General features: G+C 38.3%; 1 protein-coding gene across 1 annotated transcript in view; it reads right to left on the bottom strand.

Moving 5' to 3' along the window:
- Nucleotides 1–215: 215 nt before the first annotated feature.
- The window catches only part of RAB2A (RAB2A, member RAS oncogene family), an 81,606-nt gene continuing 67,162 nt past the window's right edge, over nucleotides 216–14,659 (bottom strand). The window contains exons 7-8 of the mRNA XM_039523538.1: nucleotides 10,649–10,717; nucleotides 216–1,837 (exon numbers count right to left, since the gene is read on the bottom strand). Coding sequence (XP_039379472.1) covers nucleotides 1,742–1,837; nucleotides 10,649–10,717 — 165 coding nt within the window. The 3' untranslated portion in view covers nucleotides 216–1,741. The remainder of the gene's footprint in view (nucleotides 1,838–10,648; nucleotides 10,718–14,659) is intronic.

Raw genomic sequence — 14,659 nt, 5'->3', positions numbered from 1 at the left:
ATTAATATTCATAACTGAGATAAGTATGAATGACATTATAATGGTCTTACAATGTTCACTAGTTGAAAATATAGGTGAAGGACAATGTATTACAGACAGATTCCAATACTTCTACAACCATAATTGGATAGAAAGAGGTCTAAAATTAGAATCAGTGATGATCATTTGCTCATTAACAACACCCCCCTCTAATAAAAATTGCAAAAGACCCCACATACTTTTAAACTTTATTTAATCTCAGAACCATTGCTATGTTACACTTCTCAGGTTGAGCATTACTTTTGATGTTAATGTTCCCTTTTGTAGCTTGACAGTAAGTGTAGAAGAATTGAGGGGGACTCCGTGCCCCCCGATTTATGCCTCAGTCTCTCCTGGTCCACTAAGACAAAACTTGTGGCTGAAATTCTTTTCTTTAGAGAGGTATATGAAGCATGAGCTAGCATCAGTGTCACCCCTTTATTTTTGAATGTGTGTGTGTGTGTGTAAAATATATATGAAAAATAATGGGAAGTTGTTTCCTCATTTGCAGTCAGACCAACATTAATATTCTGCACCTTAACCAATTTAAATACTTAAACACAGAATTTTATTTTGCACTATTAACTATTTCATTGTGAGAAAAAATAAAATAAACCACCACATTGAGTAAAGTACCAAAGCATTTCCAGTTCTGGCTTTTATCAAGATTTTCAATCTGGCTGATTTATTGTCACACCTCTTTCACAACAGAGAAGATGCTTACCATATATTTAGGATTACAAGTTGCCACTGAAAGAAAACTTTACACAGTCACTGTACAACTAGGTTGAAAAACTGTCCTGCATGAAAAATATACTGAGAAATCAAGCAGTAAACAAGAAAAAAAATAAGAAAAGATCAGTCTTCATAATGTGCCATTTTAAAAGGGTATCAATTCCGCCTGTATTTTTCATTCATTATACTGTGTTTTTACCTACAGTATTCATTAAGGCAAACAACTATCCATTTCCGAAGAGGTGCTGTGGAAATTGTGGACAAACAGCAAACATTTGGCATTAAAATAGTTAACACATATGTAGCTTCCAGTAATATACATTAAGCATTTTTCTTGGACTTGAGGATAATGGCAGGAGGATGAACATGCTAACAATGTCAAAAAGGTTTAAAATTCAGCATCCAAGCGATTTCTAATAATGTTTCTGTAGTTTTCAAGCTCTAAATAGTATAGAATTTATGCAAATGCATTAAAGAATTCTAGCTTGGCAAATACACCCAAGCAGGTTATTAAACTATATATACAGAAAGTAAATGATAAATACAGAATTAAAAGAGTCCTTCTGCTTTTCTTTATAGCCTTGAAAATTGACAAAAACTTGGACAGCTCTACAATATTAAACATTAGGTAACCACAGTAGCTGGGAAACCTAACTACACAAACTGATTAAAATACTCAGATGACTTTGTAGTGTTTAATACAATTCAGTTTGTAGTCAAGGGCACAAGACAACATTTAACAAAAATAATCACATCAATTGAACTAGAAATCAAATGTAAATAGATATGAATACAATCTCCAAAATCTGTCTTTAAGTGAACATTAACCATTTATTCAAAGTTATACAAGAAGTTGAAGGATAAAGTCTTCTTCTGCCACATGAAACCAACTTACAATAGTTTCATGTCTCAGTTGAGCTGCAGTGGGGGGAGGGTGAAAGAACAAGTTAGTGGGCCCCATTTGGGCAGCTAGAAAGTAAAAATAGGTTCAACAGCAGCCTCCACCAGCTTGTTGTCCTCCCTGATTGCCTGCAAGTGTTGCATTACTAGCAGCATGCTGAGGGCCAATTTTAATACCATTTGCCTGAAATAAAGTTGAATACACAACAATTATTATTTAAAAAACATTTCAATATGCTAGAAAATACTAAAATTAGTCCATTAATTTTTGTTTATGCACATGTCTAAAAGTAGTTCTCCTTTTAGTTTCACATACAATAAACCACAGAAAAAAATCCTATTTAAAACTGTGCCTGGATGCAAATAAGGAAGTAAAATTAAGGGAAAGATGCTTTTTCTTGTTTCAGTTTTTCTCCATTTCATTGCTATAAACAGAACTCTGCCTGTTCTCAAACTGTTAACATAAACACACAGGAAGAATAGTATTTAAATGCTATTCCACATAAAGTAGCAAACTTTTAAAAATACATATATACATTTCTAATACACACTTGAGAGATTCAAAACCTCCACTGGTTTAATACAATGTAAAAACTTTCCCTCTCTAGACAGCATTTATTTCCATGTTGAATCAGCTGTACAGGCTAAGGGCATACGAGTGTTCTGTGTCATCAATAATTTCTATGATCCCCAAAGACATGGCAACTTGCCAAGAACCCACACACAGCGTAGCTCTTTCATTCATCAAACTCACACTTATATCTTAACCCTCACTCCCTCAAGTGGATTTTACCTAAAAATACAGCACTTTGAGAAAAGTAATACAGTAGCTTCAGAAATTAAGCTCTTAAGGAAACTTTGCGTCACAGTAAATCTCAGATTTATAGTGCTTGGCAGTTGTTCTGCAACAGTAGTAGCCTTGGGGTTTCTGGCACTAGCTCAGTATTGACAGCAGCTGATGTGGTTTCTTTTCGCTCTTTGACTCCTCTTTAATAAAAAGCATGCCCTATGGCTCATTGGTTTTGCCCCCTCTGGGCTGGTAGCAACTTCTTGAAGAATCAAGGAGCCAGACTTGGCATTAAGCCAAATAAATAGCATGGACTGTTGGCTCTTGACAGCATATTGCAATCAAAGCTCCATAAGGCACAGTAAAGCAGTCAGCTAGTATATGAAACTCGACAGATACAATGAGCATGCCTCTTCAGAGGCCCTGATTACTGTCCAATTTATAAAGCATCAGTTTCTAACTGAATGGCATCTCCTTTAAACCAACTCAAGACTTTGTTATATTACCCCTGAAGAATTTTGAAAAACTGAACAAGCTGGATGAAAAAAGGATATTAACAATGAAATATTAATTACAATTTATAAATAATTTGAGAAGTTGGGATCTTTTGTTTTAAGAACCTATGCTTAATACTGAAGGTCTTAGCTACAGGTCACAGTTTAAGCAGCTGGAGTGGTAGTGAAGCTTCTCTCTAATGCCTTACTAATAATGTCTATTACTATAACTAGAAGTAACTTTTTACTTTTTAATGCAGTTCTGCTAATTCCTTTGCCCCATCTTCCCCAACAATTCAGTGACTTTCATGTCTATTAAAAGCAGTCAGATTGACACTGCTAGAAAATGAAAGCCCTATTCACAGAACAGATACAGAATGGCTGGTGGCAGTGCACAATCCTCTGTGTGGTTCCAACCAACTGGCCTTTGCACTGATCTCAAGGGACACCTCTATGGGTGAAAGAAAAGGCTATGTGACAAGGACTAAAAGGACATCTCAGACTGCCAACAAGGTGCCCCATTAGTGCTGATTGTGCTGTTGCTTTGTGATGTGGACATTAGTCCACCGAGAACATGACTGATCCCACCAACTTACTTCAAAAGAGGAATGAAGAGCTATATTAGATGATAACTTTGATTACTAACCTGTACTGAATTTGAACCAGTGATCAGACATGAAAGGCTCTATCTCCCTGAGCTACTCAGAGTACTCTCACATAGTCATTTTCAATGTAAGGGCATATGATGTATTTGAGAATTTAAGGACAAACATCACAAAGATCTACTCAGACAGTACACATCGATCCAGAGCAGAAATGTTTAGTTGTTCCAAGACATAAAATGGGTTTTTTTGGCTCTAAGAATTTCTTCACTACAGAACAAGAACAAGCCATAATCTTTACTTTGCCTACACAAATTCCTAACAGTGGGCAGTATTTTACTCCTTATAATATCCAGCTACCTAAATCTGATTATTTAGTCATATTTCATGTAGTTCTCAAAGTTAATTCTCCCCCCGCCCCCTCAGTCTAGAAGTACATGAAATTACTGGACAAATTATAGGAAGGTGTAATTTGATTTTAAAAAATCTACAGAATCATAATTTCAGTGGTATCATCCTATCCTGAGTGAATGGGTGTATTTGCTAATCCCCCGGTTGGTGGAAATTACCACGTCAGCAGAAATGGGTCAAGCTTGGTAACATTCAAAAGCCCTGTCTCCCATTCTGTAGATATACATTTGAGAAAATGTTAAAAAAAAAATCAATGCTTTTTAAATTATACTTTAACAGAGGTGTGTCAAACATGCAGTCCTCTCAAAGTTAAATTGTGGTCCTGGACTAACAGTACTCTTATCAGTTAATGCTCAGAACACGATACCCGATTATATTTTTTAATGTTACGGATTACTAGAAATGGAAGAAGTATCTCAAGTTTATTTGCTATCATTGTTAAAAAAGAAGCAGTTCAGTGGTACTGATTATCAGCTTGGTTTATTATGCCAACACAGTTGTAATGAGTAAGGCTTCATGTTTATCACTGATTCTGTGACTTTCCATGACGTCCGTGACTTCTGCAGAAGCTGGTGCACCTGCCCCGGGGGCTGCCTGGCCAGCTTGAGCAGCCCCTGGGCGAGGCACACTGGCCACTGTTGGGGCAGTCTCAAGCTCCCCTGCCCCCCCAGCAGCAGGAGTTTGGGGGGTCTCAGGGCTGGGAGCTAGGGTGCGGGTCAGTGCTTACCTGGGTGGTGGTGGTGTCTCGCCAGAAGGGTGACAGGAACTCCCCATCTTCAGCTCCTAGCTCCACGTGCATCTTCCACCTGCAGGCACTGCCCCCACAGCTCCCATTGGCCGCAGTTCCCAGCCAATGGGAGCTGCAGAACCAAGGCTTAGGGCGGGGGCAGCACGTGGAGCCTGTCCCCCCCACCCCCCAAATCAGCCCCTCTCAGCACCCGCGGCACCTCCCCCTGCTCCCCAAGTTTTAGTTAGGGGTATATAGCAGAAGTCATGGACAGGTCATGGGCCATGATTTTTTGTTTCCTGGCCGTGATCTGTCCATGACTTTTACTAAAAATACCCGTGACTAAAACGTAGCCTCAGTAATGAGACACCGGTTAAGATGTCAGCATCCAGCCAGAAATTACTGGAATCCATCTGCAAACGGTATGCACATAATTATATAACATAATTAATTACAATCCCGAAGTAATTTATTACAAAATCCTTGGTTTTACTTTGGTCTTGATCATTTTTAGGCATCAATGGGGAGATGAAGAGTAGCTGACTCTTTGGAGAATAACTAGGTCCTCTGCAGTGGTAAACACAATGCTCAGTGGCACCTTACATGCTGTAAGAAGTGCACCCATAAAGTGAATCTGACAATGTTAGAGAGGAAGTACGTTGAGCATCAGGAAAAAGTTGAGGATGCTGGGACAAGTGCCAGTTGTGGGCGAGACACCTAATAATAGGTCCCAAGACATACTGTATATACTCGTTCATTAGCCCGTTCATTTATAAGCTGACCCCCCCAAGATGGGTAAGTAAAAATAGCAAAAACTGCATGAACCTTTCATAAGATGACCCTATATTTCCAGGGATTGGAAAACTTTGGCTCCCAGCCCGTCAGGGTAAGCTGCTGGCGGGTCGGGATGTTTTGTTTACCTGGAGCGTCTGCAGGCATGGAGCCCCTCAGCTCCCTGTGGCCGCAGTTCGCCATTCCCAGCCAATGGGAGCTGCGGGAACCACTTCCCATAGCTCCCATTGGCTGGTAATGGCAAACTGCAGCCACAGGGAGCTGAGGGGCTCCATGCCTGCAGACACTCCAGGTAAACGAAACAACAATGTATTAGATATTCAATTAAATGATTCCATAGAGTTTAAAATCAAATTTTGGTGTAGACCCATTTATAAGCCGACCCCCACTCTTTGATGGGTCACTTTTTCACCAAAAATATTCAGCTTATGAATAAGCATATACGGTACATTTTGAGAAGAACAACTACTTCTTCTGCAGTAAGCTCAAAGGCATCCCTTGAGCATGTTTCAACAGATGAGAAACTACATGAAGGAGTCACTCTTAGCACGAGCACTGCAGGGAAAGTAAAGTGGGTACATTGACCCAAAAGACACCCACGCACATGACATTGCATATCACATCCTACGCCAGAAATGTATGTAATGTGTTACACCAATCCCTACACCAGTAATGTATACAATATGTTATGTCAAAAGGGCGAAGCAACAGAAACCAATACTGATTTTACTACTGCAAACTGTGCGACTCAGCTGGAGTTCATAAATTGCCTCAAAAGGGCTGTAATGGATGGGAAAGTGGTGCTGATGGCCAACGCAGAGCTAAGTAGAGAGTGTGCTTTGAATGGGATTGAAGAGGCACAAGTGCTTAGCAGAAAGGCTCTTAAAAAGTTATTGACGATGAACAGTGGGATATGGACGTAGTTTTTGCAATCCTATCCGGAGAAATGAATCATAGCACATAGCACCACATCTTTTGCAGCTTTTAAGGATACCAAAAGCAGAAGAAAGCACTGATGTTAATTGTAATATGAAAACTGTTTGCAGCTGCTAAATTTATATGGAAAACTATTCTGTCCTGGAGTATATGGGAGTTTCAGGGATCCGTAGTGGATGACAAACCTAAAAAAAATAGTGTGACCTGTTCTACTTCTTTAAGAAGTGCATCAGTAGTTTCAATGACTTCAGCACAAGTATATTAATAAGCAAGCATAGCACAAGCCTCATGTACGTGTGTTTGAGTGAAAGGCAGGTTTCCAACACATGCATGACAACTTTGAGACATATAGTGGTATATTACACATAAGTAGCTATTGGTTTATCAATTCATTCCAAAACAGAGTACTTCCCCTGGAGACTGCAATTGAAAATGAGGTTCTTTGCCACATGGAACTGAATGAAGAATTGTGTCTTCCTCCAGACCCTGTTTAGGACAGTTTTATATTTAGTGCTGTTGAGAACTTGGACTTCCTTGAAGATACAGCAGATGGCAAAGATATTTTTTATGCTACTGTGATGGTCTGCTATTAGAAGTGAATTAATGGGGATCAGTCCCCTCCTCAAGTGCTATAGGAACCAGCAAAAAACTGTGTCCTTGAAGGAGCTTACTAACTTCCTAACTCACTCACTTTCCTATCAAGATCCAAAAATTCTGAAGCCAAGGAGTCCAGTTTTCAATGAAGTAGCAGTTAAATAGGCTATAGCAGAGTTTTCTACATTGACTAACCTTGACCTCACTTGGTTTGTGCTAAAGTCAGATGCACTTCAAAGGCAAAAAATCATTGAGTACGGCTTTGGCTGAAGAGATAGAACATGCACCCTCAAATGAGTTGGAAACCCAGGACAGCATACCACAACATTTCAGGAGAAAGATACATTCTCCAACATGGTCAGCCTTTAATACGACATTACAAATGGGGCCAGAGAAAAAGACCCACGTATGCATCCTGCCAATCATAACTGAGCAATCAGTGGGCCAGCAGGTAACATTCTTTATGCAGCTGGAATACATGAACAAATATTTGCATAACTGAATCAAATGTGTCATGACATTAGACATGGGCCTTTACAGGCCTGTTCGACATCAAATAATGTCCTGTGATGATCTTCGAGGATGGTGGAGTCTGTCCTGGTGAATCGTATATATTCTTTACAGTGATACATATAATTGGATCCTTTGTTGATGGCACTGGTATTCCTGAGATCTGGGGGGGATTTTGAACAGTGACAGTACTGTAAACCAAATTTTTGCAGGGCAAATGATGTGATGCGCTATGGAAGCACACACCCGAATGCTTGTTGCCCTTCAAAAATGCTACTTACATGTCGTCTTTGAAAAGCATACTGATGTGTCTGAAGTCATTTCCCAATGGATACAGGACTTGCAAGACCAGTTCCACAAATCCAGTGCACATTCTGCTCATAATGATCTATTGAGCACAATGGAGAGCTGCAACATCATCACAGAACAGATGAAGCAATTCAATGAGGTTGAATTGATAACAAAGCCAACTTTCAGGATGGTGCAGCAATACATGTAGATGATTGAATCTTTGCTGCTCTAGTCAATATCTCAGGACTTCTAATTAGCATGTTCACCTTGCAGTACTCCAAGATGTTGTGAAATACTTTTTTGCTTCGATCTAACCAACTATTCTGTGATGATGTCCTTGGTACCTTGCTGAAATAAAAGGTGTAGAAAAACATCTGACTGACATATGGGAGGAATTTTGAAAAGGAAACTGGGTTGTTAAAAGGTCGCCAGTACCCTTAAGAACATAGGAACAGCCATACCACGTCAGACCAAAGGTCCATCTAGCCCATTATCCTGTCTTCTGACAGTGGCCAATGCCAGGTGCTTCAGAGTTGCTTCTGTGCACTTGGTTCAGATGAAGCACTGGAATGCAAAAATAGAGCAATGAAAATAATTGGGTGGTTGGGGAGGCTGGTGGGCGTAACACAGCTTCCAATTACTCTTTCCCAGTTTTTCCTGACAACCCCAGAGCTCCATCAAATTTAAAATGACACATTAAGCATGGCTAGGATGACTTCCTCAGACATATCCAAGATTTCAGTTGAATGGATACTTTGGGTCATGACTTGTATGTGGCCTTCAAACCCCAAAGAATTATCCAAGGCTCTGTCAATCTATGGGCTCCAATCAAGGAGAACAGACTAAAGCTGTGCTTGAATGCAAAGAAAGTCAGAGTGAAGGTGGCAGGGACTATTACAGAGCTAACTACAGACAAGTCACTGTTTGCTCATCTCCAGATCATGTCCAGATTGTAGCAAGATGTTGATCTGTGTCAGACACTGGAAAGTATGAGTTCTCTGTGGCAGCATGATGGATGTATATGGTCATAGAACAATGCATGTGCATCAGGCGAAAAGCAAATGAACAAACATTTTGCATGGTCTTCCTAAGCCAGCATCTACTGACAATGTGACTGACAGCTTATGCCAGCAGAAACCTTTCAGATTCATAGATGGTATGGTTGAGGTACAAGCTCTAGATAAACCTGCTGAGACTTGGCTGAGCACCTCATTATGAGGCTACAAAGAAAAATACTGTACCTATGACGAAGTCCACCTCATGTTTGACACATTTGCAGAGGAGTCAACTGAAAATATTACTAGAAAGAAGAGACTTCAAGGTATTGCACTGCCTTGTACAAAATCTGTGACTCCACAAACATCTCCAATGTCACAATGAGTGTGAGACACTAGCTTCTTCACATGAAGGATGAGTTAACCGAATACCTTGCAGAAAAATGCTCCAGCATGTGAAAAATTATTCAACAAATGCTCTGTGAGGATGACACACTACTGGAAGGTTGGCTGGAAAGAGGAAATTCTCTTACTGAAAGGCATCTGATTCAGCCTTTGAAGACTCTCTCCTCATTGTGAAGGTGCTCAGAATGGCTGAGCAGTCATTGGTGAGGTCATAAATGGACTGGAGGCGTTCGTGTACCAAGTTTACCATTTGAAGACCAACATTATGACACCTTGCAGAGCTATGTCGGTGAATGTTTTCCAAGAAGCAGACAAACTGACCAAGGGTGCATTTATACCTGCTATGAAGAGAGCAAATTATCAAGTAATAGAATGGCCAATGGAAAATTGAGCACATCCAAAACTACTCTCCCTATTACTCCTGGATGGGTCTTGGAGGATGGACTAGTCACACCAGTTATGTGTGAAATACCACGTGCTCATGAATCAATTCTTCAGCTAATCAAATGATTGTGTAAAACACCAGATGCTCATCATGCTGCACGTGTTTGGCCAGCAGCTTGTCTTGTACAGAGATGTGCAAGTGTAATGTGGATGATGATCAGTGTGACCTGTGTCTAGCAGTGATGTCCTAGATAGAAACACTGATGATGACTTTGAAGAATAAATGTTTTCAGTCCTACATGTCAAGACTAACTTCCCTAGAATTAACAAAGATCAATGTCTTTTATGTGAACAATGCATCCCCATGTTAACAGAGTTAACAAAAAAAATTATGTTTAAACATTTTCTCAAACATAAATTGTTCTAGGTTTGTCATGTGTGATACCACTGTTTTCATTGGAGAAATGGCTTTTGAATGATAGACAACTTGACCTATTTCTGATGACACTGTACTATCAAAATTTCCACAAATCGGAGGACCTGGAGCTGGGAGGGCAGCGAGTCCCCATTATTGAAAATATGATTCTGTAAGATTTTTACAAATCAAATGACATCTCTCCCTTATTTTTCCAATCACTAATTTGCCCACGGAATGAGATTTTACTACATTATGCTCCACACCAGCTCTTCCACATTGGACAGCTCATTTAGTATATCTGGCACATTAACATGGTCTCCCCGTTTGCATAGTGAAAAATTATCTTTGAAAGCAGATGACACCATATGGGGAAGTGAATGAAAGTGGATTTTCTTCTCTCTTTTGGGGATTTACATGATTTTGTGATGCTTCATGAACGGATAGGGTCACTTAATTCTAATCTGTTTTCATCACAATAGTAAGTGAATCTGTGTAAAAACGGGATGTACAAATGTTTTACTGCAGTGTGTGCAGAATACTGTAATACACGTGTTACAAAAAGCGATCCAAGGTCTTGTAATTTTGTGCTTTTTAAAAAAATAATAAAGTAACTCACTAGAGCATGCTATCAGAATACTATAAATGTTACCTCATTATTAATATCAAAGACTCCTTCTTGGATTTTCTCATAGATTTCTTTTGCTGTATTAATAAATGCCTGAAATGGAAACAATATAAAATTAGATCATATTAATGAGACAAAACAAATATGGACATAAGATACTTTACAAATCCCAATACTCTCATGAAAGGTCAAATTCTGCTCCCACTAAATTCAGTGGGAGTTTTACCACAGACCTCAATAAGGTATGAAGATTTGGGCTGTCAAGTGATTAAAAAAAATTAATCACGATTAATCTCACTGTTATTGTTTAACAGAATAACATTTAATTTTTTTGATGTTTTCTACATTTTCAAATATAAGTAATTTCAACTACAACACAGAATACAAATATCAGAGGGGTAGCCGTGTTAGTCTGGTTCTGTAGAAGCAGCAAAGAATCCTGTGGCACCTTATACACTAACAGACATTTTGCAGCATGAGCTTTCGTGGGTGAATACCCACTTCTTCGGATGCAAGCAGTGGAAATTTCTATAAGGTGCCACAGGATTCTTTGCTGCTTCTACAGAATACAAAGTGTACAGTGCTCACTTTTTATTTATTTTTGATTACAAGTATTTGCACTGTAAAAAAACAAAGAAATAGTATTTTTCAATTCACCTAATACAAGTACTGTAGTGCAATCTCTATCATGAAAGTTGAACTTACAAATGTAGAATTATGTACAAAAAATGCATTCAAACATAAAAATATAAAATTTTAGAGTATGCAAGTCCACTCAGTCCTACTTCTTGTTCAGCCAATCGCTCAAACAAGTTTGTTTACATTTGCAGGAGATAATGCTGCCCGCTTCTTGTTTACAATGTCACTTAGAAGTGAGAACAGGTGTTCTCCTGGCAGTGTTGTAGCTGGCGTAGCAAGATATTTATGTGCCAGATGCGCTAAAGATTCATATGTCCCTTCCTGCTTCAACCACCATTCCAGAGGACATGCGTCCATGCTGATGACTGGTTCTGCTCGATAACAATCCAAAGTAGTAAGGACTGATGCATGTTCATTTTCATTATCTGAGTCTGATACCATCAGCAGAAGGTTAATTTTCTTTTTTGGTGGTTCAAGTTCTGTAGTTTATGCATTGGAGTGTTGCTCTTTTAAGACTTCTGAAAGCATGCTTCATACCTCATCCCTCAGATTTTGAAAGGCACTTCAGATTCTTAAACCTTGGGTCGAATGCTGTAGCTATTTTTAGAAATCTCACATCGGTACTATCTTTGTGTTTTGTCAAATCTGCAGTGAAAGTGTTAAAACGAACAACATGTGCTGGGTCATCATCCGAGACTGCAATGTAAATATTTTGTGATGCTGCCTACAACAGTGCTATGTGAACACCTGTTCTCACTTTCAGGTGACATTGTAAACAAGCAGCAGGCAGCATTACCTCCTGTAAATGGAAACAAACTTGTTTGTCTTAGCGATTAGTTGAACTAGAAGTAGGACTGAGTGGACTTGTAGGCTTTGAAGTTTTACATTGTTTTGTTTTTGAGTGCAGTTATATAACAAAAAGATCTACATTTGTAAGTTACATGTTCACAACAAAGACTGCACTACAGTACTTGTATGAAGTGAAGTAAAAAATACTATTTATTATTTTTACAAATATTTGTAATGAAAAATAACGTGTACCTTGATTTCAATTACAACACAGAATACAGTATATATGAAAGTATAGAAAAACATCCAAAATCTTTAATAAATTTCAATTGGTATTCTATTGTTTAACAGTACGAATAAAACTGTGATTAATAGACGGCCCTAATGAAGATCATGTCCATTACCCATCCGAAATAGCATGTATCATATACACAGCTTACAAAAAACAGTGGTTTTTGTAGTAGCACATGTAGCCCAAAACCTGGTGTCCAATAATTACTGAGAAAAGTTGTTTTTAAAATATATATAAATTACTCTTAAATAATTTATTTCTGACCCTTATGGACAGATAATGTGGCAGATGGTTCTCCCACCCTTAATATCTTTGTAATATTCCACTCTAGATTAGAGTGCTTAGCAATGTAAAACTGCAGGGTGCTTACGATATGTTGTAAGGATGCTTTCTGCCTGTTGTACAAAACCTTATACTATCATTTAATATTCATCCAATTTTAAGTTTTTTCTCTTAATTAATCTTGTACTTGGGAGGCTATAGGCAGTCATTTGAATATTAAAAAGCTAAAAACCTGGGCTTTTTATACTGTATTCAGAAAATGTATCTTTGAATTCAAAGTAATGACTTAGTTATACTACAGTTAAGGTCAGAACTAACACATTAGTCAAATGAAAGGGAGTTACTGGAGAAAGATTAGCATTAGTATTGAGATACAAAATGTAATCTTGCCCTATTTATCTTTATAGGGCAAGTAACTCCTGAAAGACAATGTATAATTTAAGGTTTGATTGACGATAATATCTACAATCAATATTACAAATCAAATTCTCTTCAGCTTGAAACACCATCACTGTACAATCATAAAAGGGATTCTGTCTTCTGCACAAGCCCACCACAGCTGATGTGGATCTAATTCAAATATAAAAAAGTAAACAGGGTTCATGGAGAGGAACAAATCATACCTTTCCTCATTTCTACACTGGAAGCATTTGACTGCTGAACTTGCCACCAGAGCTTTGTTTCCTAATTAACAGGACTGATATGTTTTCACCTTTAAAGGCCTTACAGCTCCCCAGAGTAATCAATCTACTGCAGCTCAATTACTGCACCAAGCACACACCACAGCCAGTGAAGGAGACTTGAACGACTGCAGCAGGAGTGGAAAGATATGAATATGCATAAACTCTAAGTGGGTGATCGAATCATCACAGAGGGTCATGAGAATTTGCAGCAAAATAATGAGAAGAATTAATCATTGCAGATTCACAAGGCACTTAGGAAGAGAGTACGTTTTTCAAACATGTGTTAGAGTTGAGGAGAAGAAACTGGCTTTCAGCCAACTATGAACTGATTCACATTCCTCAGAAATTGAAGTTTTCAATATAAAGAAGAAACTTATATTTGTTTCTGATAACGGACCAATTATTGCAATGGCCACATACACTGGACTAATTGAAAACAATTGTCAGAGCTTGAGAAATTCACACAGCTGGAAGCTCTTATGCGGATATTCACTTGTTCCCATTAAACTAGAACATTAAACAGAACCATGAAGTCCTGAAAATGTGTTATGATAACTTCATGTAAACAAGCACTTAACAATTGGAACATACAAGACGACTAGTCCTAGAAGTCACTATCTGAGCATGCCTACCTCTTACTGTTAATTCTATTAAAATAAAAGGTAATCTATCAAAATTAAGTTCCAAGGGCTTAGTTTATTTTAGACAAAGAAAACTGCATTGTAATTTATGAGCATAAAAGTTACAAAATACAGTGGTAAGTCTCTCTAAAGAAAATACAGATATTTCAAACTTAACATTCAGCAGATAACTGTTTTAGGAGTACTTTGTCACTCTCATGAAATAATCAAAAATAAAACATTTTTGTTCAGTGACCTTGCGATCCGGATCACAACCAGGGCTCCTACTCAGCAAGGTACTTAAGCATGCGCCTAACATTAAGAATGTGAGTAGTCCTTTTGACTTCAATGTGACTACTCATGTGCTTCACGTTAGGCACACACTTGCTGAACTGAGGCCTACAACAGTGTGTGATTAACAATGGTAGGAAAAAGTAATAAAAATATTCTAATTCAACTGGTTATCTTTAGAAAAAATTAAGTAACAGATTAACCACTTGGCACTGGTGGTTCTGCAGCACCAACTATTAGTGGTAATACATTGCAGCAGGCTAATGCACATTGGGAAATAACCACTTCTATGAAGTTATATATTAACTTTAATCCTGATTTGAAAAAAAAAAAAGTTGTTTTTTCATGTACTATAACAATACTTGGTAAGTTTACTTTTTAAAATGTTCTTCACTGGCACTGATTCTGAAAGAACTAGTCAGCTATGGAAGTGAAACAC

The sequence above is a fragment of the Mauremys reevesii genome, linkage group 2 (assembly GCF_016161935.1).
Source record: "Mauremys reevesii isolate NIE-2019 linkage group 2, ASM1616193v1, whole genome shotgun sequence".
Taxonomy (NCBI): Eukaryota; Metazoa; Chordata; order Testudines; family Geoemydidae; genus Mauremys; species Mauremys reevesii.
Note: the sequence above shows the minus strand (reverse complement) of the source record. Positions and strands in the feature narration are given on the sequence as shown.